Genomic DNA, 23,724 nt, shown 5'->3' with positions numbered 1-23,724 from the left:
AGTTATGACGCACATCAATATGTTTAGTCTGGGAATGGTATACCGAGTTCTATGCCAAAGTGATCACAGTTTCACTGTCACAATGCACAGGCACGACTTACTATTGAAGCCCCAACTCATTCATCATACCTCTCAACCAAACTGCTTCCTTGAATCTTGTCACTGCCACATAGTCAGTTTTGGTTGTGGAAAGAACAACCACATACTGAAGTTTCGACATCCAACTGATCGCTTCACTCGCTAACACAAATAAGTAACCAGAAGTCGACTTTCTATTGACCACGTTATCAGCATAATCGGTGTCCACATAGCCTACCAGTTTCTCCTCAAATTTTCAAAATTACAAAACGTAGACCGTCGTACCTCATATGTAACGAAGTAACCATTTCACAGCCTCCTAGTGTTACTTGCCATGGTTTGAAATGTATCTGCTCACAACACCCACTGCATGTGAAATATCAGGTCTTGTACAAAGTATGACATACATAAGACTGTCAACTGAGCTCGAGTAGGGTACACGAGACATAATACTGCTTATCTTCATCAGAGGTAGGACATTGCTCCAAGGAAAGCCAAAAGTGAGCAATGTGGGGTGTGTTAACAGGTTTAGCCTTATCAAGTTCCGAACTTGACCAAGACCTTCTCAAGATACTCCTCTTGAGACAACCATAGCCTGCTCCTTTCCCCGTCCTCGTGTACACAAATGCCGAGAATCCTTTTCGCATCCCCAAATCTATCATCTCGAATGTCTTGGAAAACTGAGCCTTCAAAATGTTGATTTTAGATATGTTATGGCTAATGATAAGCATATCATCAACATACAATACCAGAATTATGAATTCCCCATCAATTAGTGATTTGAAGTAGACACAATGATAGAACTCACTTCTAATAAACCGCCGACTCAACATGAAAGAATCAATCTTTTTATACCACTGCCTAGGCGACTGTTTTACGCAGTATAACGACATCTTTAATCTGCAAACCTTATTATTTGTTCCCTTCACCTCAAAACCTTCAGGTTGCTTTATGTAAATCTACTCTTCTAGTTTCCCATGTAGAAAAGTTGTCTTCACATCTAACTGTTCCAATTCCAGATTGTATTGAGCAACCAACACCAAAACGAATCTGATAGATACTTGCTTCACAACTGGTGGGAATATCTCACCAAAGTCCACGCCTTCTTTCTAAGCATAGCCCTTCACAACTAGTCTCACCTTGTACCTATCCAGTTTCTTACGAAAGATCCACTTGCACCTAGAGCTAGGCATCGAGTTGAGTCGGACCGAGTTAGGGTTGACTCGACTCGATCCGGTTTTTAAACAGGCCTGACCCGAACTCGATCTGACTCGATACCGAGTCCAGCATGCCTAACTCGATCCAAGTTCGGTCTAGACTAGACTGATCCGGACCAAGTCCGATTCGGTCAGAAGTATCGAGTCGGGTCGAGTTGGCACTGAGTCAAATTGAGAGATGAGGGAGGGAGGGAGTGGAGAGGAGAGAGAGAGGAGGGTGATGGTGGTGGGTGGTTGCCGAGCTTGGAAGAGGGAGGGAGGGAGGGAGGGGAGAGGAGAGAGAGGAGGTTGATGGTGGTGGGTGGTTGTCAGGCTTGGAAGAGGAGGATGAGGGAGGGAGAGAGAGAGGTTGGGAACGGGTCGGGGTAGGATTAGAGAGTCAGGTCGAGTCGGGTTTCGGATTGAGTCAAGTCTAACCGAATCGAGTTTTAGGTCGAGTTACTGGGTAACTCAAACTCAACTCAGTTTAAGTTCGGATTGGGCGAAGCTTACTCTATTCGGACCGACTCACCCATTTGGTTCGGGTCGAGTCGGACGAGTCGAGTTAGCCGGATCGAGTTGTCCCATGCCCACCTCTACTTGCACCCAATCGGTTTTCAGTTAATGGGAAGCTCCACTAGCTCTCACGTTTTATTCTTGTACAGAGAATCCATCTCACCATGCATCGCCACCATCCACTTCTCAACATCTCGGTCATCTAATGCTTCCTGGAAGGTAGAAAGATCCCCTTCATCCATAATGAGGGCAAACTCAACGTTTAAGTCATCCTTGTATTTCATTGGTAACTTGCGATTTCTCGATGGATTTCTCCTAACAGGTGGTGCAACCACCTCTTACTGTACCTCTTCCTGCAGCTCAACTTCTTCAGGTGTTTCACCTTTATCTGTTTCAACGTCAACAACCGATTTTTCAGTTTCCTTGTGCTCATCCTTCCGAAACAAGGAACCTTCATTAAGCTTAACGTCCTGGCTAAATATGATTTTCAGTGAAACCCGATCATACAATATGTATCCTTTCACCCCATCACCATAGCCAACAAAAATACACTTCTTCACCCTTTGGTCTAGCTTATCTCTCTCAACTGACGGTACATAAGAGTAAGCATCACAACCAAATATCCACAGCCTCAAGTAATCAACTTCCTGACCACTTCATACTTCTTCTGAAATTTTGCAATCAATTGGAGTAGACAGGGAACGATTCACTAAATAGCAAGCCGTGTTAACAGCCTCAGCGCATGGCTCTTTGCCTAACACAGCATTACTTAGCATACTTCGGGCTCTTTTCAAAAGATTATGATTCATACGCTCTGCCACACCATTCTGCTCTGGTTTATGCCCAACTGTGTTATGCCTCACGATCCCCTCGTTCTTACAAAATTGATTAAATTCTTCTGAAGTAAGCTCTCCACCGTTATCAGTCCTCAAAACTTTCAGTTTCCGCCCTAACTGTTTTTCAACCATAACCTTCCATGATTTGAAAGTGGCCAAAACATCAGATTTATGTTTTAGAAAATAAACTCACACCTTTTTAGAGAAGTGATCAATGATCTTACAAAGAATGGCGACCCTCCTTTAAAAACAACAGGTGGGAGCCCCCACACATCAGAATGCACGTAGTCAAGCTATCATTTATTAATATGCTTCCCAGTTTTAAATAGCAACCATGATTGTTTACCATATATGCAATGCTTAAAAATATCTAAATCAAAATTTTTAAAAGCAGGGATTAAACCACAATCGAATAGTACCTTCTAGCGTGCTCACTCATGTGGCCACGCGTGCATGCCACACACGTGCAGATGTGGATTCCGCTACAGACGCTTCAGCTCCACCCGATAAAGTGCTCCCGATTAACCTATAAAGATTTTCGATCCTCTATGCCGTCATAACTATGAGTGCCCCCTTTGAAACTTTCAGGACACCTTCATACCCAGCGAATTTGCATTTGAGTGCCTCAAGAGCTCCCATAGATATCAGATTCTTTTTCAGGTCCGAAACATGCCTCACATCTGTCAGATTATGCTCCACCCCATCGAACACTCTTATACGAACAGATCCAATTCCAATCATCTTACAGGCATGATCGTTGCCCATATGAACCAAGCCACCATCATACTCATTTTACGTGGTGAACCAACTCCGATGAGGACATGTGATACGATGCCCTCGTATCCAAAATCCACTCGTTATATAAGTGTCTGACCATGGACAGAGATAATACGTCGCAGCCACTCGTCTCCTCATTGGATTTCGCTGAATTGGCCTCATTTGGTGAATTATCTGAATTCTCATCTTTTTGGGTTATGGGACTTGTGCAGCCTTCATATGTCCAACCCTGCTATAATTCTAACACTTCAACTTCTCTTTGCCCTTTGACTTGAACCTCGATCGCAACTTACCCTTCTCTCGTTCAGACGATCTTCCCCTTGCAACCAGTGCCCTTGTAGAAGTACCTTCCCCACCATTATTCATTCTCTGTTGCTTCGACTGAAGAATCGAGATAACGGTATCAAGGTCCAAGGTGTCCCTACCATGGCACAGAGTATCCACCAGATTCTCGTAGGAATCCGAAAGGGACATCAACAACATTAGGGCTTTGTCTTCATCATCGATCTTCACTGCCACACTTGTCAGTTTGCAAACTAGTTTGTTGAAGACGTTGATGTGTTCAGAGAGATCCGACCATTCTGCCATCTTCAGAGTGTACAGTTATCTCTTCATATATAGGTGATTGGAGAGTGACTTCGTCATGTAGATGCTCTCCAACCTCACCCATGGCCCGGGATAGTCATCTCATTAATAACATTATAGAGACTTCATCAACCAAGCACAATTGAATTGTGTTAATCGCCCTCTGATCTAGGTCATCCCAATCATCTTCCTTCATAGTTTTAGGATGTCTCGCTTTTAGAAGGAGAGCCTACGACATGCCTTGCTGAATTAGGAGTGCTTTCATCTTCGACTTCCATAATTCAAAGTTATTTTTGCCTGTAAACTTCTCCATGTCAAACTTCACATTCGATCCCTTCGAACCCATGTCTCAGATCCAATCTAAACACCCCAATGTAAAACCTACGCTCCGACACCACTTGTTATGCGCAGCCGCCACACGTTACACATGTAAGCAACCTTAGAACGAATCAAACACGCGAAAAAGAAACAAAAATTTTGAGCAAACACAGAGAACACATTGATTTTACGTGGAAAAAGCCTTGCACGAAAAAGCCACGGCACCAAGTGACAAACAATCCACGATAAACAAAAGAATACAAGAGATGGACAACTTACAAATCTGAAAACCCTTGCCTCTCAAGACGAATTCCCCTTCTCAAAACCCTAGCTCTCTTTAGCACAAAGTGAGATTAACCCTAATCCCGCAATAACATGGTTTATATAACCTACATACAGAATTAGAAACAAAAACTACACGCTTACGCAAAAGCTGCACACCTTCGATCGATCGAGTCTGATCGATGGACCCTCGATCAAATCGACTTCCTTCTGTCAATCAATCAAAAGTGCCCAAAAGTGTCCAAAGAGCAAACTTGGTTTTTTCAAATATTCTCGATTGATCGAGCCCTGATGTTCGATTAATCGAACATGTCCAAAACTGTCCAGAGACTAAACTGATTAATTCGAGATTTTCTCGATTGATCGACCAGACTATTGATCAATCGAAGACCCTGAATTTTCACCAGATTGAAGGCACCCTGCTCGACAAAAGAGAGGAGCACCATCATCAGGAACAAGTTTCATAGTAGCATCCATAGGCGGTGTGGAAGGTTTGCAACCTAACATCTCGATCTCTGAAATCAAATTAGGAGCATGTTTTTGTGACTTTGGAACACTTATGGTTATGCTCCTTTACCAAAAAAAAAATTTACCCTGAAAATCCTCCTTGTAGGATCCCAGGATCGAAACCTGGCATATGTGATCTAAGAGTCGAGAATGGGGTACTGCAGAGGCTGTCAGCACCGGATTTAGCGGCCGGGAATTTAGTGAGCCCAGTTCCCGAGTTTGGGGCATGACAATATGGATCTTCCACTTGGTTTTCAGCATAAGGAGGAGACAGAGAAAGTGTGTAAGTTGGAAAAGGCCCTCTATGGCCTTAAGCAATCTCCAAGAGTATGGTTTACACGGTTTAGTTCTGTAATTCTCTCGTTTGGATTCAAGCAATGTCAATCATATCACACTGTGTTTATTCATACTTGGCAATAGAGTCGCACCATCATACTCATGTATGTGGATGATATTGTCATCACTGGGGATGACTTGGAATTTATTGAACATACTAAGCAGATGTTGGGCAAGGAGTTTGACATTAAGGATCTTGGTCCTCTTTGATACTTCGTAGGGATTGAAGTTGCTCGTTCGTCCAAGGGCATCTTCATATCTCAAAGGAAGTATACTCTCGATCTACTGAGTGAGGCTGGCAAACTTGGAGCCCATCCTGCTTCATCTTCAATGGATCAGAAGCACTCATTACATGCATCTGAAGGTGATATTCTAATTGATCCAAGTATGTACTAGAGGTTGTTTGGCAAGTTGATCTATTTAACTATCACAAGACCAAATATTACTCAAGCAGTTGGCATTGTTAGCAGATTCATGCATTCACCAAGGTCATCTCATCTAGATGCAGTGTATCATATTCTGAGATATTTGAAGTCATGTAAGACCCGTAACACTGTGAAACCGACCGTACGCTTCAACTTCGACACTGGTGTGTTCCTCGCAAGATAGATCAACGAGTTTTGATCGCGACCCTATTTTAGTACCGCAACACCCCGAGACTTGCACTCTAGCAACCGCACGGGCACTACGATTACAACGCCGCGCAGCACGCCCCATTATGATCCCTAGATTAGAAGTTCGAGTTTTGGCACAACCCGATGTGGGCCATGCAACGCACACAAGGCCCACTTGCACAAATTCCAAGGTTGTCCAATCAAGTCATCCATTACTCATGCCTCTCTCCCCACTAGTCAAACAAGCACATGCCTTACTCATGCACCCAGCAACCCCACCCAAGTGATCTGTACTAGATGACCTTGAAACCATTGTCATGTGGACCGCATCGCTGCAGCGGTCGCAATGGTGAAAACGGTGCGTCAATCCGACGCTTCGTTAGTGAGATACGATCCATGGAATCCACGACCCAAATTGTGTATCTTGTAACACAAGCAACATTTATTGTGCTAGGCTCATTGAACTTGAGCCCATGTAGGCCTAAAGCCCACTTTCTAGAACATGGAAATTATCACAACATGGGACAATCGCTACATAACTAATGAATATCTAGCACATATGAAACAACGCACTATAAGACAAAAATAGGTTCTACCCCAAAATCCATCATTAGCCCTCTTCCCTTGCCTTAGAAACTAATCATGGCCCATGTCCACCTCCTCCTACACATGTATCCAATGCATGTCTTGTTTTGTGCCACATCACTTCAAACAACCAATTGAACTACTCTACATCATCATCCACCATGCATCACCTACAACAAAATCTTTATCCATCTAGTAGCCAATGCATACCTAGATTTCTTCCACCTTGGCCAATGCATGCATAGCACTATCCCCCCTATCCATCCACTACCTATAACATACACCACCTTCCACCTCACTTTTAGCACCAATAAGACCCCATAAACTTGCCACATCATCTCGCCACATACTTTTGCAAACCCCAATTCTCTATATAAGAGTAGGAGCTCTATTACACATACTTTTACTACACTTAGAAATTTTCAATATTTTGGGAGAGAGAAAGGGGGGCCAAGGTGTTGCCCACCATCAAACCTAGAGGGAGTAGACCACACATCATCATCATCTAGCCGTCCATGCATTTGAGGTGAGTGTACAACCCCCTCATTCCATCCTCCTCATCCTCCTCTTTCTTCCTTTTGTATTTTCTTGATGTGTGTGGGGCCCACTAATGTGGATCCCCTGTGTGCATGTATGGTTGGCCATGGTGGTCAGCAAGGTGGCCCACGTCAATGTGGCCCACCATGATGTACATTATATTCTCACATTTCACATGTAATCCAGTTTTCATATCTAGACAGCAACTTGTAAAAATCGTATAAAATCAACAATGTTAAGATCTTAACTAGAACTCGATAATAACAAGAATCGCACTATGAGATAACTTTCGACCAAATTTTGTGGCTATCTAACGGTTCAATCTTCCGTAGCATCAATTTTACTTGGTTGTTGTCCAGAAGCGCACTGATGGTCCCGATTTGCCAAAAACATACCCCTTTTTAGTCCCTTTATTGAACTAAATAGAAAGATATATTCCGTTGGCTTCGTAGAAAATCTAAGTAGCTTTCCTACGGTATATAATAAGCCTCGATCAGAGTTTGGATGATTGAGATCTTGGCCCAGTACCAAAATGTATCTGAGGGCTTGTTGTGGCTACGTATGGTGTGGGCCATATCTAGGATTCCAACGGACAGATCTATTTTATACTTTTCCTTACCTTAAGTTAGTTGATAATCATATGTACAGTCCTTGTGATCAGATTCATTGTTTATAAAATTTGGAAAATTCTAGACCAAAAGATGCTTCTGTAAGGGTAAATCTTGAATTGTTGTGTGGTCTAAATAGATCCAAGGCCTCGTATGGTTGGAAACCTATATTTATACTAAATGATGTATTCCCAAACCATCCATTGGCTCGGATTTTCCAATAGAGAATCTGATCATAGAGATTTGATCAATACATTTCATATACTACTTGATGTGTATGTTATATATATGTTGTCCATAACATTTATCCTCTTATTGATCCACTTGGGAGTGGGACCACTAGTGATTTATGTGTTTTATTACTTCATCCAATATGGACACCCATGTGCACTTTTGTGTGTCTCTTATCTATGTTTTGCCAACGTGTGAGCCCCACTTGCCATTAGATCTATTTCATTCCCTTTGCACCTTCTAATTGCTGGAATTTTTGTAAGTAGCCAATTGTGTTGCATGTAGGCCTCTTTGACACCTTGTGGTGGGCCCCACACTCTGTAGTTAAGGGTCTGACTATGGGGGATGTTTAATCCACATATCCGTGGGCTGGGATGTCCTACCTTTTTGTCAGAAATGAACTCCAAATGTTTGGAAAGTGGGCCCAAAGTTGTGACAGACCCCATTGCTGAGAACTGTCTGATTATTTGTGTTTTGTACAAACGTTGGTCCTCTGTAGTAGACCCCTCGCACAAGATATGTACGGGCCACCACTTGGAACCTTTAACCCATACCAATGAATAAAGAAATAATATTTTACTTAGGCTAAATCAGACCCCACAAGATCGGGGAGTAGGTCTCAAAATGGGGCTAGGCATGGTTGTGCAGAAAATTAACATACCTATGTTTGGCCCTACACCAAACATTATGTGTGCACAACCAGTTAGTCCCATCTTATATTTTTTTAAAGACCATATATAGGAATACCAAGGGCATCTGACTTCATGCTGAAAGGTGGTCCCTCATGATCATGGGACGTACTCAAAATTGGGCCAAAACTAATTCTGCACTGTATTTCCTACACATTTTGCCCATGTTTGGGCCATCACTGTAAATTGTATATACTCAACCAATGAGGCCTGCCTTATAATTTTTAAATCCCATACATAGAGCTACCTAGTGGCTATTTTCTTTCACCATTTATGGACCCCACGTGATCATGAATCTAACTTGAAAATGGCCCAGAACCAACCTTGCACCAAAAGTCTGTTTGATATAGAATTCATGTGGGCCACATCATTGGGGTCCACCACCTTCCCAAGGCATTTAATGCAGCATCTAAACTCTGAAAATGAACTCTCAGGTGCTGGTGGGCTCAAAACCTTAGGTGGGCCATCTAGTGTAGGCTATCTTGTATGAGCCTTACCCTTTATGTAATGAAGCTCACCTAACATGTTTTGTAAATAGGTGTTATATAATTTGTAAAATATGTAGTGGACAGATCTTGCTGCCCAATTATTGTCCTAAGATATGGGTGGCCTTGGGCCCATCTAAATGAGGCAACCCTAAGGCCCAGGTGGGCCCAACATGAAGAGAAATCGTTGGGAGTGAGAAGCCCACCATGGTAACCTTCCTTAAGACCGTTGGGCAGGCCCATTGCCTACTAAGCAGCGTGCCTTGCACACTACCTCTAGTCAAGTGGAGCCAGTGTTCGAAATATCGATACTATCGGCCGATATTATCGTTATTGGCCCCCAGCGAGACGAAACTCGTTCGATAACCCCAGGAAGATACCAAAAATCCCAAAATTCAGATATCAAACGATATATCGTGCGATATCGCGCTATATATCGTCGATATTGCCGATACAACCCACATTGTACGATATCGCAGTATTTTCTCCTCCATTATTGTCGGAAATCAACAACCAGACTCACGAACACTCACAGGTGCGTTTGCAGGGGACTCACGAGTCCCACTGTAGCTAGCAACCCACGGTGATAAAAAGCCGATGCGGGGTTGCGGAGAATCAAAAAAATTTGAATTAGGAAAAAAAAGAGAGAGAAATCGGAGAGTAGCTGTAACCGTAGGCTGTGGCGGTGATCGGAGGTGGGCCATTCAATAGGTAAGTATCTGTATCCCCCTTTCTTCGATTTTTCTCGCTATTTTCTTCAATTTCCTTCTTTCTTCGTTGATTGGAGCATGCCCGTGCGGATTTCTCGGAGATTCGGCGAGAAATTAGGCCGGATTGAGGAAAGGGAATGAGAAATCATCCTCCGGAACCCTCGCTATGTGAAGGAGAGGGAAAACACTTCGTGAAGGAGAGGGAAAATGAAGGAGATGGGCGCGGGAAGGGTGAAAAGGGGATCGGCTGCGTGGTGGTTCACTGAGCACGCTCTTATCGTACTCAATAAACTCAGTTGGGCCCACCATTAATGTATGTGGTCTATCCACGTCATCCATCCGTTTTCCCATCTAAATTAAGGGATTGATCCCAAAACTTAGAAATTTTAGTGGATCATACCACAGGAAACAGTGGTGATCTGATTTCCACCGTTGAAATCTTTCTGGGCCCTGCAGTGATGTTTATCGGTCATCCAAACCGTTAATAAGATCATACAGATTTGGATGAAGGGAAAATACGAATTTAAGATTGATCCAATCATCCAAGATTTATGTGGCCCTCAAGAAATTTTCAACGGTGGATGTTCAATTCAACTGTTTTGTAAGGTGTGGCCCATTTAAACATTGTATATGGTTTATTTTTGGGCTAAAGCCCTGAAATTATCTAGTAAAATGGATGGACGGAGCAGATAAAATACATAAATCATGGTGCACCTCACATGAGTTTACACAGTACGCTAAGCGTAGTTACTCACTGCACAATCGCATAAGTGGTGTCACCAAGTTCTGTGGGTCCCACGGTAATGTGTGTCGTTTCCACACCGTCCATTAATTTGGAAATAATTTTTTAGGGCATGACACAAACAATGATGTAGATCTAAATCTTTAGTGGACCCCAACACAGAAAAAAGCGGAGAGAGTGACGCCCACCATTGAAACTCAAAACCTTCCTAGGGCCCATCATAATGTTTATTTGTGATCTAATCTGTTCATAAGTCCAAGAAGATATGGAATAATGGAAAACACAAATATCATCTTGATCATCCATCTCTTGTGGCCCTCAAGAAATTTTTAATGGTGAACGTCACTCTCTCCACTGTTTTCTGTGGTGGGGTCCACTCGAGCTCTGGATCTGACTCATTTTTTGGCTCATGCCCTTAAATGATCTATTCAAATGGAGGGATGGTGTGGAAAGAAAAAATACACCATGGTGGGACCCACGTAACTTGGTGACGTCACTTGTGCTATGAGGGGCGCATATAAGGGACGCAGATTTCCTGCAGAAAGCCTCTCGGAGGATGTTCCTGCACAAGGATGCTAGGTAGGGCCCACCGAAATGTTTTTGAGACATCCACTCCATTCATTCGTTTTATGAGATCATTTTAGGATGTGCAACAAAAAATGAGGTGTATCTAACACTCGAGTGGGCCATACAAGAGGAAAAAGTGGGCATTCAATTCAATGAACACCGTTGAAGCATTTTTATGGCCATAAAAGTTTTGTATCAAGCTATAATTTTGGTGTTTTCACTTCATCCTATTGGGAATGACCTTGTAAAAGGTTTGGATATCATATAAACATCAAGGTGGAGCCCAGTAAGGTTTCAACGGTAGAATTTTCAGCCTATTTCCTCCAAATCGCTACTGAAGTGACGTCACCAACCATGATGTGTGTTTCATTCATGCCTTCCATCTATTTTTTATATAGATCATTTTACAGTGTGAAACTAAAAATGAGGTATATCCAAATCTCAAGTGGACCACATTACAGGAAACAGTGTTGAATGACCGTCGACCATAAAAAACATTTTGGGGGCCATTAAAGTTTTGGATCAAGCTGATTTTTGTTTGTTCGCTTCATCTAAGCCGTCCATCCCTTTTTCTCAAATTATTTTAAGCATGAAAACAAAAATGAGGCAGATTCAATGCTAAAATGGACCACACACTCTTGCATTTAATGCAACCAAGCTTATTATTTGGTATTTGGTGTGGTCCACTTGATCGTTGGATCTACCTCATTTTTGTGTTCAAGCCTTAAAATGATATGAGCAAAAGGGATTGACGGATTGGATGTACAGATACTGACAGCTTTGTGTTCAAGCCTTAAAATGATATGAGCAAAAGAGATGATGATTACGAGCCACCGCACAACTCTATGTGGGTCTAGACAACAATTAGTCCCTATCATTGATATGTATATTTCTCAAATTTCACTCATTCAGTTCTTCTTTTGCTTTTCAATGAATTGGTTGTGTTTTCATACATGACTATGATATATTTATAAATATCATGCATTCAATTTAAATATAGTTGCATTAGTTCAGTTAAACATCGCATAGCTTAAGACCCTATACAAAGGAAATTTATTATGTGCATCTTTTTTTTGAGATGTTATGATTTAAAAGTGTGTATTAAGGGCCTTTTTAACAATTCCCAAAGTTTCATTAAAAAATTCAACCATTTTCCCAATATTTCCCCATGTTTCCCAAAAAGTGCGATAAACTATGCGATACAAACGATATATCCCGTGCGATAACCGATACGTATCTGTATCCGAAGGGTGCGGTACATCATGCGATACCAATATTTCGAACACTGAGTGGACCACACTTAGCAATGCCTATTTTAGAATTCATAAACTAGATAATTGGGCTTTTTCTTGGTTTGCTTGTATATGTGGCTAGTGGGCCCAATATGATGTATGACATGAAATATGTTAGCATGTTGTCCTTATGTTTGAGATTGTGTATTGTTTCTAGTTGATGGTGGAATGTGTGGGTCCCACTTAGTTCTGGAATTAAATCCACACCATTAAAAGCCTTGTGGTTGGAAGTTTATGCCTTTGAGTTGGCCTATTAGTTCACCAAGTGGGACTCACGCTTGACCTAAAGGACCGCATGCCTTGCACGTCTAAGGTCAATATGGGAGCTACACCTTGGTGGGACATACCTATTAACGATTGAGATGATGATACGTGTGTGGTAACATGATAATGATGGGTATGATTTTAAATGATGGTGATTGTAGTATTGTTAACTTGATGGTGGAAGTGGTATTGATGATGAGCACGATGTTGTTTATGTTTAGCATGATTTGATTGTTTTGGGACATCGTCAGTGGACCATGTGCCCAAATAGATAGGTAGCCTAGAGGCACACATGTTGTACATGTGGGTGTCCATCCAGGTCACTTCCAGTGGACCCCGCCTTGGTATATGCCTTTTATATATGCCTTACAGGCTACATGAGGGGTTGATATTAGTCTAACGTGGGCTACACCACATAGACTTCTATATTTCTAGTGGGGCCTGTTATTTAGTTCCCACTCGTTGTATATGATGTGCTAATTAGGGTTAATCATCTCATGATATGTCTGATAACATGTTAGTGTGCTTGGCCTGATAGGACACACTGATAACATGCTTAGTATAATGGATATCATACCTGTTTATATGCCCATACGCATCATTTGTATGCCTGTTGTGGATGAAAATTGATCATAGCATATGCCTTTCGGCTTGAGACACTTAGGGGACTCTATATGGGATAGGGTCACCCCACATGATTTCGTGGTACGCATAGTTTGGTTGCATAACTTGGATGGTATGATTCATGCATTCCGCATCTTGTATGTCACGATCACTTTACACCCTAGCGACATCAGGGTTGTGGCCTCCACAGGTATATCGTGGATGGCAGGATTGGATACCGGAAATATATGTTCTAGCATTATGGCGCTATGGATGTCCTTGAGTGAAAGTCCCTAAACCCTTGTGGTACCGGTAAGATGCTTCAACGTCGAGACCGAGTGGATAACATGAGAGCCCAAGTACTAAATCCTAGTAGGTCGTCTCCCACTATGTCGTGATCAGTTGAAATGGGGCGTGACCTTATCCGCCCGAAAGTAGAGGGTTATAAGCTAGGTTGAGTTTGACCAGCTCGTAAATGGGTCCTCTATCGACGAGTTGGGTGACCATTGGCATACCACTAGCAAGGCGGATAGTAATATCTCTTCCACTCACTTGGTCATGCACGCGATCACGCGGCAACCAATGTTGGAGTGTACTAGACCCCAATGATGTTTCCATATATGAACAGTACTGATATGTGGACTAGTTGAAGATTGGCATGTTTGCGTTGCATCCCTAGCATATGATATTTAGCCACGTAGGCCTTACATTGCATAGCCTTGGTATGGCTAACAACATTCATGGACTTGGCAATTTAGCCTTCCATCATCTTCCACATACTCTGATATCTGTATTATTGTCATATGCATTGTGCACGCACACACGCACTCAAGTGAGCTTTGTAGGAAGCTTATGCGCGTTTGTTTACGGTGCAGGTGGTGCTAGGGCATATCAGCAGCATTGAGCTCGGAGCCAAGGTGTCCCGTTGCTGCATCGCTGGGCGTAACGGTGCCCACTATTACCGATACGGATACACCCCGTATCGGCCGATACGGGGTGTGTAACGGTGCAAATTTTTTTTTGTCAAAAATTAAGGAAAAATATCCATTAAATCTGAAATATTCCAAATATGCATTCATTTATAATTTGGAACATGTTTATGGTGGTTTAACGGTCCACTCTTTGGTGAGAATGCTATATCGGGTTGTATGATGGATTTATGAACCTGACAACCAAGAATTAACTGCAAACTTTTTATATTTAATTTTCTAACTATATAATATCTATATAAATTTACTATAATGAATGTAATACTAAAACATCTTATATTTTCAAGTTTTCCTTTTATTTATAGTGCTAGTGCATTGCATTCTTCGTGACTCACATACATTTCATTTCAATATATAGAGTTTAGGGACTTTTGTATCTTATTATGTAATTCATATACTAAACAATTTGATATCATTTTCCTCCATAGATCTTTAAAAAGATTAAAATTAAATTGGGGTAAATAGTGTTGTCAATTCGGGGCTGATTAGGGGACCATTTGATGCCCTAAACTAGCCTCAAATTAATGCAATCTATTGGCACTTATCCCACTAATGGATTGGTGGACATTTATTGGACAATGAAAAATGAAAAATATCAAATGGTCCTATTTCAAAAAACAAGTGTCTACAACTAATAGTGAAAATTGTTCAAATAATTTAATTTTGAGATTGTGACCTAGCAACAATGGTCCCAAAATTTAATTGACTAATTTTGAGTTGATATATACTATACCTCATGTATAAATTTTTAGGGCCATGTATGTGGGGTCCACTCGATTATGTATTATATACACATGTCATCCATCCATTTTGTCAACTCATTTAAGGGTATTGGAAAAAAAAATGAGGTAAATCCAGATCTCAAGTGGACCAGTAGTAGTGGGCCAGGCGGGGCACCTCGATGTATTTGTATATCCATGCCATCAATCCGTTTTGCCAGCCAGGCGGGGCACCTCGATGTATTTGTATATCCATGCCATCAATCCGTTTTGCCAACTCATTTTAAGGCATGGTCCAAAAATTCAGGTAGATCTAAATCTTCAGCGGACCACTAATGAGCATGCCTTTAAAAGTGGGGCCCACCTCAATGCATTTTTGTATATCCATGTGGTCCATCCTTTTTGCCAACTTATTTGAGGGCATGGTCCAAAAAATGAGGCTGATCCAAATCTTAGGTGGACCACAAAATAAGGATTTAATTCCCACCATTAAAATTTTCTTAAGACATTTTATTTTGGGATCAAACTGTTATTTGTGTTCTCCCTTCATCAAGGTCAAGGTCGATGTAACCTCATCAACAGGTTCAATGGAAAATAAACATTATAGTGGGCCCTAAGAATATTTTAATGGTGGGCATTCAATCCCAACTGCATGGTCCAATTGAGATTTTGATCCCTTCATTTCAAGGATCTAGCCTTAAAATGAACCTGAAAAATTATGGACAGCATGGATTTATTACACATAAATCAAGGTGGGCCCCACGTAACAAAACAGTGCATGTGCACTGCAAAGCAAAAAAAAAAAAAAGTGGGTGGATGTTTCACGGCCACGCAGTCCTTTCGTTTTTTCTGGAAAAGGAAAAGAAGAGGGGGAAATGAAAAGAAAAGAGGGAAAGAAGAGAGAGGGGATCGCAACGAGGGGGGGGGGGGGAGAGAGAGAAAGAAGAAGGGCAGCAGTTGCTGCTACCGCAACCGTAGCAGTGTTGCAGCAGCGCCGCAGCCTAATAAGAAGAAGAAGAAAAGGAAAAAAAAAAAAAAAGGTATGTTTTTTTTTTTTTTTTAATTTTTTCCCATTTTCTTTAGGGTTATGGCCATTATGAGCCGTAACGGCCATTACAGCCCTGTAACGATCATTACGAACCCTAAAAATGGAGGTGCCTAGTTTCAGGGCTGTATCGCATAACAGTTGATACCGTTACTATTACGTATTGGCCGTTACGGCCGATATGTAACCGATTTTGAATACCCTGCCTAGAGCATGAGCCTGTTCTGTTGAGTTTTGATTACATCAAGCATTTCCCTTCCAGCATTGTACTCAAAGATTATATTAATGGATATGTGGTGATGATGCTATTTTGTGACTTGGGTACACTTGTGGTTATGCTTCTTTACAAAAATAATAATTTAAAAAAAAATACTCACCTTATAAATCCTCCTTGTAGAATCCTAGGATCAGAACCGAGCATATGGGAGCTGAGAATGGAGTACTACGAAGCTTGTCGACACCGGATTCGGTGACTGGGAATTTTGTGAGCCCGGTTCCCGAGTTTGGGGTGTGACAAGTCATGTCTAGGACGTGGCATTATTTATGTTAATCATGGACATGTTGATATTATTGGGTACTCTGATGCTGATTGGACAGGTTGCCCAACAAATAGAAAATCTACCTCTAGCTATTGTACATTCGTTGGAGGGAACTTGGTGACTTGGAGAAGCAAAAAGTGGTCCATTGTGTCTAGATCAAGTGCAGAAGCAAAATATTGGGCTATGGCCCATGGGGCATGTGAAATTTTGTGGTTGAGATCCATAATGGTAGAACTTGGATTCTCCATTTCCTCTGCTAACCCACTTTATTGTGACAATCAAGCTGCCATACATATTCATCTGATTCAGTTCTCCATGAGAGGACCAAGCATATTGAGGTCGATATTCACTTCATTCAAGAGAATATTTCTTCTGGCATGTTGAGTACACCATTTGTCAAATCAACAGAACAATTAACAGATATCATTACAAAAGCTCTCAGTTCTCCCATGCTATAAGACATGTCTGGCAAGTTGGGTATGGCAGATGTTCATACACCAACTTGAGGGGGTGTGTTGGAACATTTTACTCATTCTGTAGGGGTTTATCTGTAAATATGCAAAGTGGGGTCTTATTTGTAATTTTGTGTTTATTAGGATGTTATTTGTAAATACGGGAAACCCTACGTATAAGATAATAAGACAGAACAGGGCTCTCATGTTTTTGAGCTCCTTAATTTCCCATCTTTCTCTCTCTACAATCTCTCTTCATTCTCTACAAAAACTTCAAATGAGAGAAGATAGGTGTAGATCAGCCCCCAAACTCTTTAAAAATTCGCCTTAAATAGAAGAACGAGAAAAAGAGGAGAAACGTGAGCTAAGAGAGGAAATAAAATCTGGATCAATCAAGTTCAATGCTTTAATACTATGAAAACTTGATTGACATGAGGAGAGAGAAAAGAGAGGAAAGAGAGGGATAGGGTTTGGTTTCATCCACACGCCCCCACCCCTCTTACATTTTAATATAAAAGTAATAACGGCAAGTGTATCTTTAAGTAACAAAAGCAAAAACATGAACTGTCCTAAACACTAATAATGACATTAAAGGGCTAGAAGATAGAGATAGGTGGGCCGTACAATGGTACATTAGCATTCACAGAAAAACATTACTATATCTATATTTATGTCTTTGTAGTCTCATCAAAAGTCCTAATATCTTATAGTATATTTTCATGTTCCTGCATGTTTCGGAGGTGGCTCTGCTACACATTCATCTTGCATCCCTTGCTGCTAAATGTAGAATTACTCAGTTGATTCTTCCATCATATTATGCATTGACTTCAGACTCAAAGAAATGGTTGTGTTAGATGTTTCTATTCGCCATCGTTTCGGGTTGAGAGGTCGGTAAAGGAACAATATCATGAAATGATTTCTAAATTATGTAAATAGAAAGAGAAAAAATTTTGTGACTCTGAAACACTAGAGATGTTTTTAAATAAAGAATCCTATTAAGCTACATTATAAATTAATCTTGACGAAACGGCCATTTGATAGGAAATAAAAGGAAGAGAACCTGATAAATCCATGGATTGAATTGTTGATGGACTTCATCAACTAGAGGTCCTCGCACAATCTTCAAGGGTACCTACAGTCGAATGAAATTACATTCAAGGTTTAGTAACCTTAAAACCACAAACAAGTTAACACACACTGCTTTTTAATGGTTTCAACTTTCTCAAGTCGTTATTCAGCAATTTACGATGAACAAGAAACTGGAAACCAGCTGGATTACCGATCTTGAAGCAGCTGTTGGAGGAGCACCATCTGGTCGAAATATGTAAGCGCCAGAGGCCTTGAAAATTAACATACACGTGACAATAAACAGTTACCACAAGTATTCGAATTCTGTAACAGTGCTAATCCAAAGCATAGTAGCATCATACCTTTGTATCCTTGTCTCCGATGCTTGAACCATACCACAGATAGCTTTGTTGTATAGGTATATCCACCTGATGCATTGTAACAGTAACACTTAGGATTCTCTGTGGAATTTGGTGTTCTTCTAGTTTGATTAACAACAACATATTAAAACTGAAATAGTAATCCAGTAATGGATTAGATTAATTATTAAGAAATATTCTAACAAAACTCAATCAAGTTAATTTGGTGAAGTCAGTCCTTTTCCACGAGCAGAACCATTGTACAGAAAAGATGGAGGATAGTACAGAATTCTGCTGTCACACTAAGAGTGGGTTGGGCAAAGATGCGTGCACACACATATGACTCTCCCTCTCCCTCTCGTTAATTATGAACCTCTTATTTTTTTAGCAAGCGTATTTCCTGTTTACGATTGAAACTTCTGTTATATTGTAATGCTGCGTATTATCACTTTTTAAGGTAGTTTGGAATTCATTGCATTGTTTTTAAATCTAGTAGTAATTTTAATCTCCAAAATATTTGTCGTTCATATCACTCATATTGGGCCAAATTCCAATTGCCCCCAAAATGGAAGCTTTTAGTTTGTTTCTTCCAATATATCAGAGCCTTATGCCTGAGTCATTTACATATGGGGAGGGAAAGTTTCATCTCGAGTGAAACTTTGAGATCCAGTTCCAAGTTCTTGTACAAATCACACTTCCCAATCTCTGTGCAGATGAGTCCAAAGATTGTCTTCAGATCAGCTAAAACTTCAAGTTCAAGAGACCTGTTCACTCCTAGTTGTCTACACAACTTTTCAAGCCCCTAAAGAAATACAATCTTACAAATTCCACATCATCAAAATTTTCTTTTTATCCCTCTAGTTTCTCCAATAAAGAGTAAAGGAAAAGAAAGAAACAAACAAAAAAAAAAAAAAACCTACGACTTTAGTGTTCCCCAAATATCAACAAAGGGCTACATTGGACTCCCACATCAGAGTTGTGGAAATCTACAGACTCAGCTTACACTGGCCTCATTACCAAGTTACACCAATTACTAACTACAGCAGTGTCTGCCTCTCGCACTTGTACATGAAAAATAAAGATGTCAATGCAAATATGCTCCAGAATTCATAAGCATACCCTACCAAAATTATTCCATCTTTCTGGTGAACCTTAAAAAGAAATAAATAAATTATACAACCATTTGTGGAAATAGGCTAAGTCATTAACCCCAGAGCTTGTAATTAGGAAAGAGAATGCAACTCACCCCTGTTCTATAATTCGTCATGCGTTTCAGTTGTCCAGATGTTGATGAAAACGACATCTTCAAATTCCCAGGTCCAACCTCCAATGTCTCATTTTGTGAAGTATCTGTAACTGACATGTGCCCACTACTTGCTCCTGTATTGTTTGAGGAGCATTACAATATGTGAATCTTGTTATTGCTCATGGTGCTTTTGTTCCATGAAATGGACTGCTTTTGAATGCAGTATGTATCAAATGACCAGAAAAAGCCAAAAACTATTTCATGAGAAGAATATTGCAAATCCACCTTGTTCCCCCACCTTTAGAAATAAAGTAGGTGCTCCATCCAAGTGGCGGCACAGATACCTGAAATAAGAGCCAATGCTTTGGGGTTCCTTTGGCTGACACTCCCAGGTAGGCCTTAGTGTAGAAGTTTCTTAAGTTAATAGTAGCATTATCCATCTCCACATACTGTGCCTCAATGGTATTGCCACTAGAATCTCTTATAACATGATGGTCATCATTGACCTGACAGAAAATTATTTTTAAAAAAACAAAAATTGAAAATCATTGATTGAACATAAAGAGGCCCTTTCAGATAGGCATACTGTAAGGAACTAAACAAGTTGGAAAATGCTTTATATAAAATGTCAAATTTGGGGCCGAACAAGAACTAGAATCTGACATCTTAAATGAACAAGATTACTATGCAAAAGCCGTATGTGTTAGATATTAATTATGATGCAAACGATGAGTTATAATTTTGCACTCAGTGATCATATAAATATGGACATTGTCATCAAGTTGCAGCAAATTGTTACTCTGATTTAAGACCTATAAGTTTATTGCTCACTATTATTTTATTTATGTTTAGTCATATCATAACAAACCAAGTAGCTAGTGAAGTAGTTTAGGGTATCTCAAATGCAGTATCAAATCAAATGGCAGCTACTAGCCTAATAAAGTGGAAATATTGAATTGTATTTCCATCTAGAATTCAATTGGGTGGCTTCAGCTCCAAATTTCAATTACATTACTTTCAACTTGCTAATGCAAGGAAATTATCTGCAAATTAAGGGCTACTTCCCCATTATGAGGAAACACCATTAATTTATATCACCATTTCTTCTAGATTATATTAGGTGTTTGAAATTCAATTCATATGATCACCCCAAATGTGGCCTTGGTTATAGAAAGCAAACTTAATAGGAAAAATAAAAAAGATGAATTAGGATATGATATATTAAACAGTAATTCAAAGAAACTTTATGCCATGTTTTACATTGCTTCCATGCGTCACTTACAAGATCTACAAAACTAGAACGAGTAATTTTGTGATTACAATTAGAATAGCCAATGCTTTGGTTCAAGGCATATAGCTCGTAGTAAGGGTGATTATTGGGATGGACCACCATGCATGAAGCAGTAAAGGATAACTATTGGGATGCCAATTCAAAGAAAATTCATGTCATGTTTTACATTGCTTCCATGCACGAGCTACAAGATTCAAGGCATATAGCTCTCAGTAAGGATGCCACTGCGATGCCAACCACTGGATTTTCATGGTTAACAGAGGCTGCTTTTAACTAGAAATTGGTCTACAATATCAACAACACCAACCAGACAATCTGGCTCCAGCCTCCCAACCCCCAAAAGGAAGGTTCTTTGGACCAATGTTTTAAATATCAACGAAATCAACCGATATATCCCACAATATATCTTGTATCCCACCTGTGCGATACAAAACGCACAGGTAATGCTGATATATCCCACGTGTTTGATCCAGTGAGTATTTTCAATTTCCGATCCCTTTTTTTGTTGAAATTATGTTAAATCAATGTCAATTGGTTACAAATACATTGGTTCTTCATATTTTGCATGAAAAATCATGGAGTTAGAGCTTTGATTTTGATATTCATTGGTTCTTCATGTTCTCCATGTTTTTTTTTCAAAATTTCCCTTCACCTAGCTGTCAATTGAGACTAATTTCGAAGTATTTGATGAAATAATCATCACATACACTCTAATTTTGAAATTTGAGTGTAGGTGGCCCGATTTGGGAAAAATTAGGGAAAATTCAAATTTTTCCCAATTTCTCCCAATTACTTGCAATGTTACACATCAAACATGAAATCAAGCATGTATCATGGCTGATCTACTGATTTGTTAAGTCATTGTAAATTTTTGGAAAATAAAAATCATTTTTTAATTAAAATTAATAAAAATAATAATTAAAATATTATTTGTTTTTAATTTCCCTTCAACCAGCAGTCAATTGAGACCAATGTTTTAAATATCAACGATATCAGCTGATATATCCTATGATATATCTTGTATCCCACCTGCGTGATACAAAATGCACAGATAGTGCCGATATATCCCACATGTTTGATCCAGTGAGCATTTTCAACTTTTTAATCCCTTTTTTTATTGAAATTATGTTAAATCAGTGTCAAATGGTTACAAATCCATTGGTACTTCATGTATTGCATGAAAAAAAAAATCATGGAATTGGATCTTTGATTTCAATATCCATTGGTTCTTGTCGTTCTCCATGTTTTTTTTTCAAAATTTTCCTTCAACTAGCTAACAATCAAGACTAATTTCAAAGTATTTAGGAGTATTTAATAGAATGGTCATCATATACACTCTAATTTTGAAATTGGAGTCAAGGTGGAATTGGAATTTTTTGGGGAAAATTCGAAATTTCCCCAATTTCTCCCAAATTACTCGCAATGTTGCACTTCAGTCTCCAAACATGAAATCAAGCATGTATGAGAGCTGATCTACTGATTTGTTAAGTCCTTGTCAATTTTTAGAAAATAAAAATAATTTTTAATTAAAAATTATTAAAAAGTTATTAAAATATTTTTTAATTTCTCTTCAACCTGTCAATTGAGACTAATTTCTAAGTATTTAGGAGTGTTTGATGAAATGTTCATCACATACATTTTAAATGTTATGCATTTAATTTGAATCTAGTTGCATTAGTTCAATCAACCAGCGCATAGCTTAAGACCCTATACAAACGAAACCTATTAGGTGCACTTCTTTCTTGAGATGTTATCATTTAAAAGTGTATATTAAGGTTTTTTTTTCAAGCAATCCCTAAAGTTTCATTGAAAAAATCAACCATTTTCCCAACGTTTCCCCATGTTTCCCAAAAAGTGCGATAAATTACCCGATACAAACAATTTATCCCGTGCGATAACCGATACGTATCTGTATCCTATGGATGCGATACATAATGCGAAACCGATATTTCAAACATTGCTCTGGACCTTCTCGGCTTATTCCTCACCTTATCCTATAAAGAAAAGTTCATCCTTTATCCACTCTTGGAGTAAAACAAAAATCCAAAGTATTGGAGACTTGCTTACATTTGTTATAAAATTAGAGCCCTTTCTTCAGGGATCACCTTCCTATTTCTTCTCCCACTCCTTTATTGATCAGCAGGGTAGCTACTCTAGCCATTGCAGGGGTGTCTCACACCTCACTTGTAGCCTTGATGCATCCTCCTTTCCTTTTTATAAGGTCTGCTTACCCATAACAAATAAGAATATAAAAGCAAAGTACATAATATGGTGGTTTTGGTGCGCCACATACTTGAATGTCTGAAACAAATGAAGGATATAAGCATAGTATCATTGGAAGCAGACATCCAGTTGCACCATACGAACCGGTGGAATCGTGTTATCTTCCGATTGAAAATCAAGAGTAGCGCATGGAATGAAGAGTCATTCAAGGCAGCCGTGAACCAAGCCGTTGCTGACATGGCACGATGACAGACGTCGAGTCCACAACGTCTTTATCAAGGGGCATTTCATGTGGACCCCATTGAGAAACAGGTTAGTAGGTGGAGCACGATTGCATTCAAAGACGCAAATTTCAAAAGAGAAGCCTAGATATTCAAGATTTTTATCGGCATGTTATTTTTTTTCCTTTTTTGCCGTTTAATTCATTGTACTTCT

At 39.9% G+C, this 23,724-nt stretch overlaps 1 protein-coding gene across 15 annotated transcripts in view; it reads right to left on the bottom strand.

Moving 5' to 3' along the window:
* LOC131251328 (alpha-mannosidase-like) overlaps window positions 1-23,724 on the bottom strand; it is a 150,827-nt gene that overhangs the window by 72,439 nt on the left and 54,664 nt on the right. For all 15 annotated transcript variants that reach the window (XM_058252000.1, XM_058252010.1, XM_058252005.1 and 12 more), the window contains 5 exons: window positions 20,074-20,281; window positions 19,776-19,909; window positions 18,533-18,598; window positions 18,382-18,441; window positions 18,163-18,234 (listed from right to left, as the gene is read on the bottom strand). In XM_058252000.1, coding sequence (XP_058107983.1) covers window positions 18,163-18,234; window positions 18,382-18,441; window positions 18,533-18,598; window positions 19,776-19,909; window positions 20,074-20,281 — 540 coding nt within the window. The remainder of the gene's footprint in view (window positions 1-18,162; window positions 18,235-18,381; window positions 18,442-18,532; window positions 18,599-19,775; window positions 19,910-20,073; window positions 20,282-23,724) is intronic.

Source organism: Magnolia sinica, chromosome 7 (assembly GCF_029962835.1).
Source record: "Magnolia sinica isolate HGM2019 chromosome 7, MsV1, whole genome shotgun sequence".
Classification (NCBI taxonomy): domain Eukaryota; kingdom Viridiplantae; phylum Streptophyta; class Magnoliopsida; order Magnoliales; family Magnoliaceae; genus Magnolia; species Magnolia sinica.
Note: the sequence above shows the minus strand (reverse complement) of the source record. Positions and strands in the feature narration are given on the sequence as shown.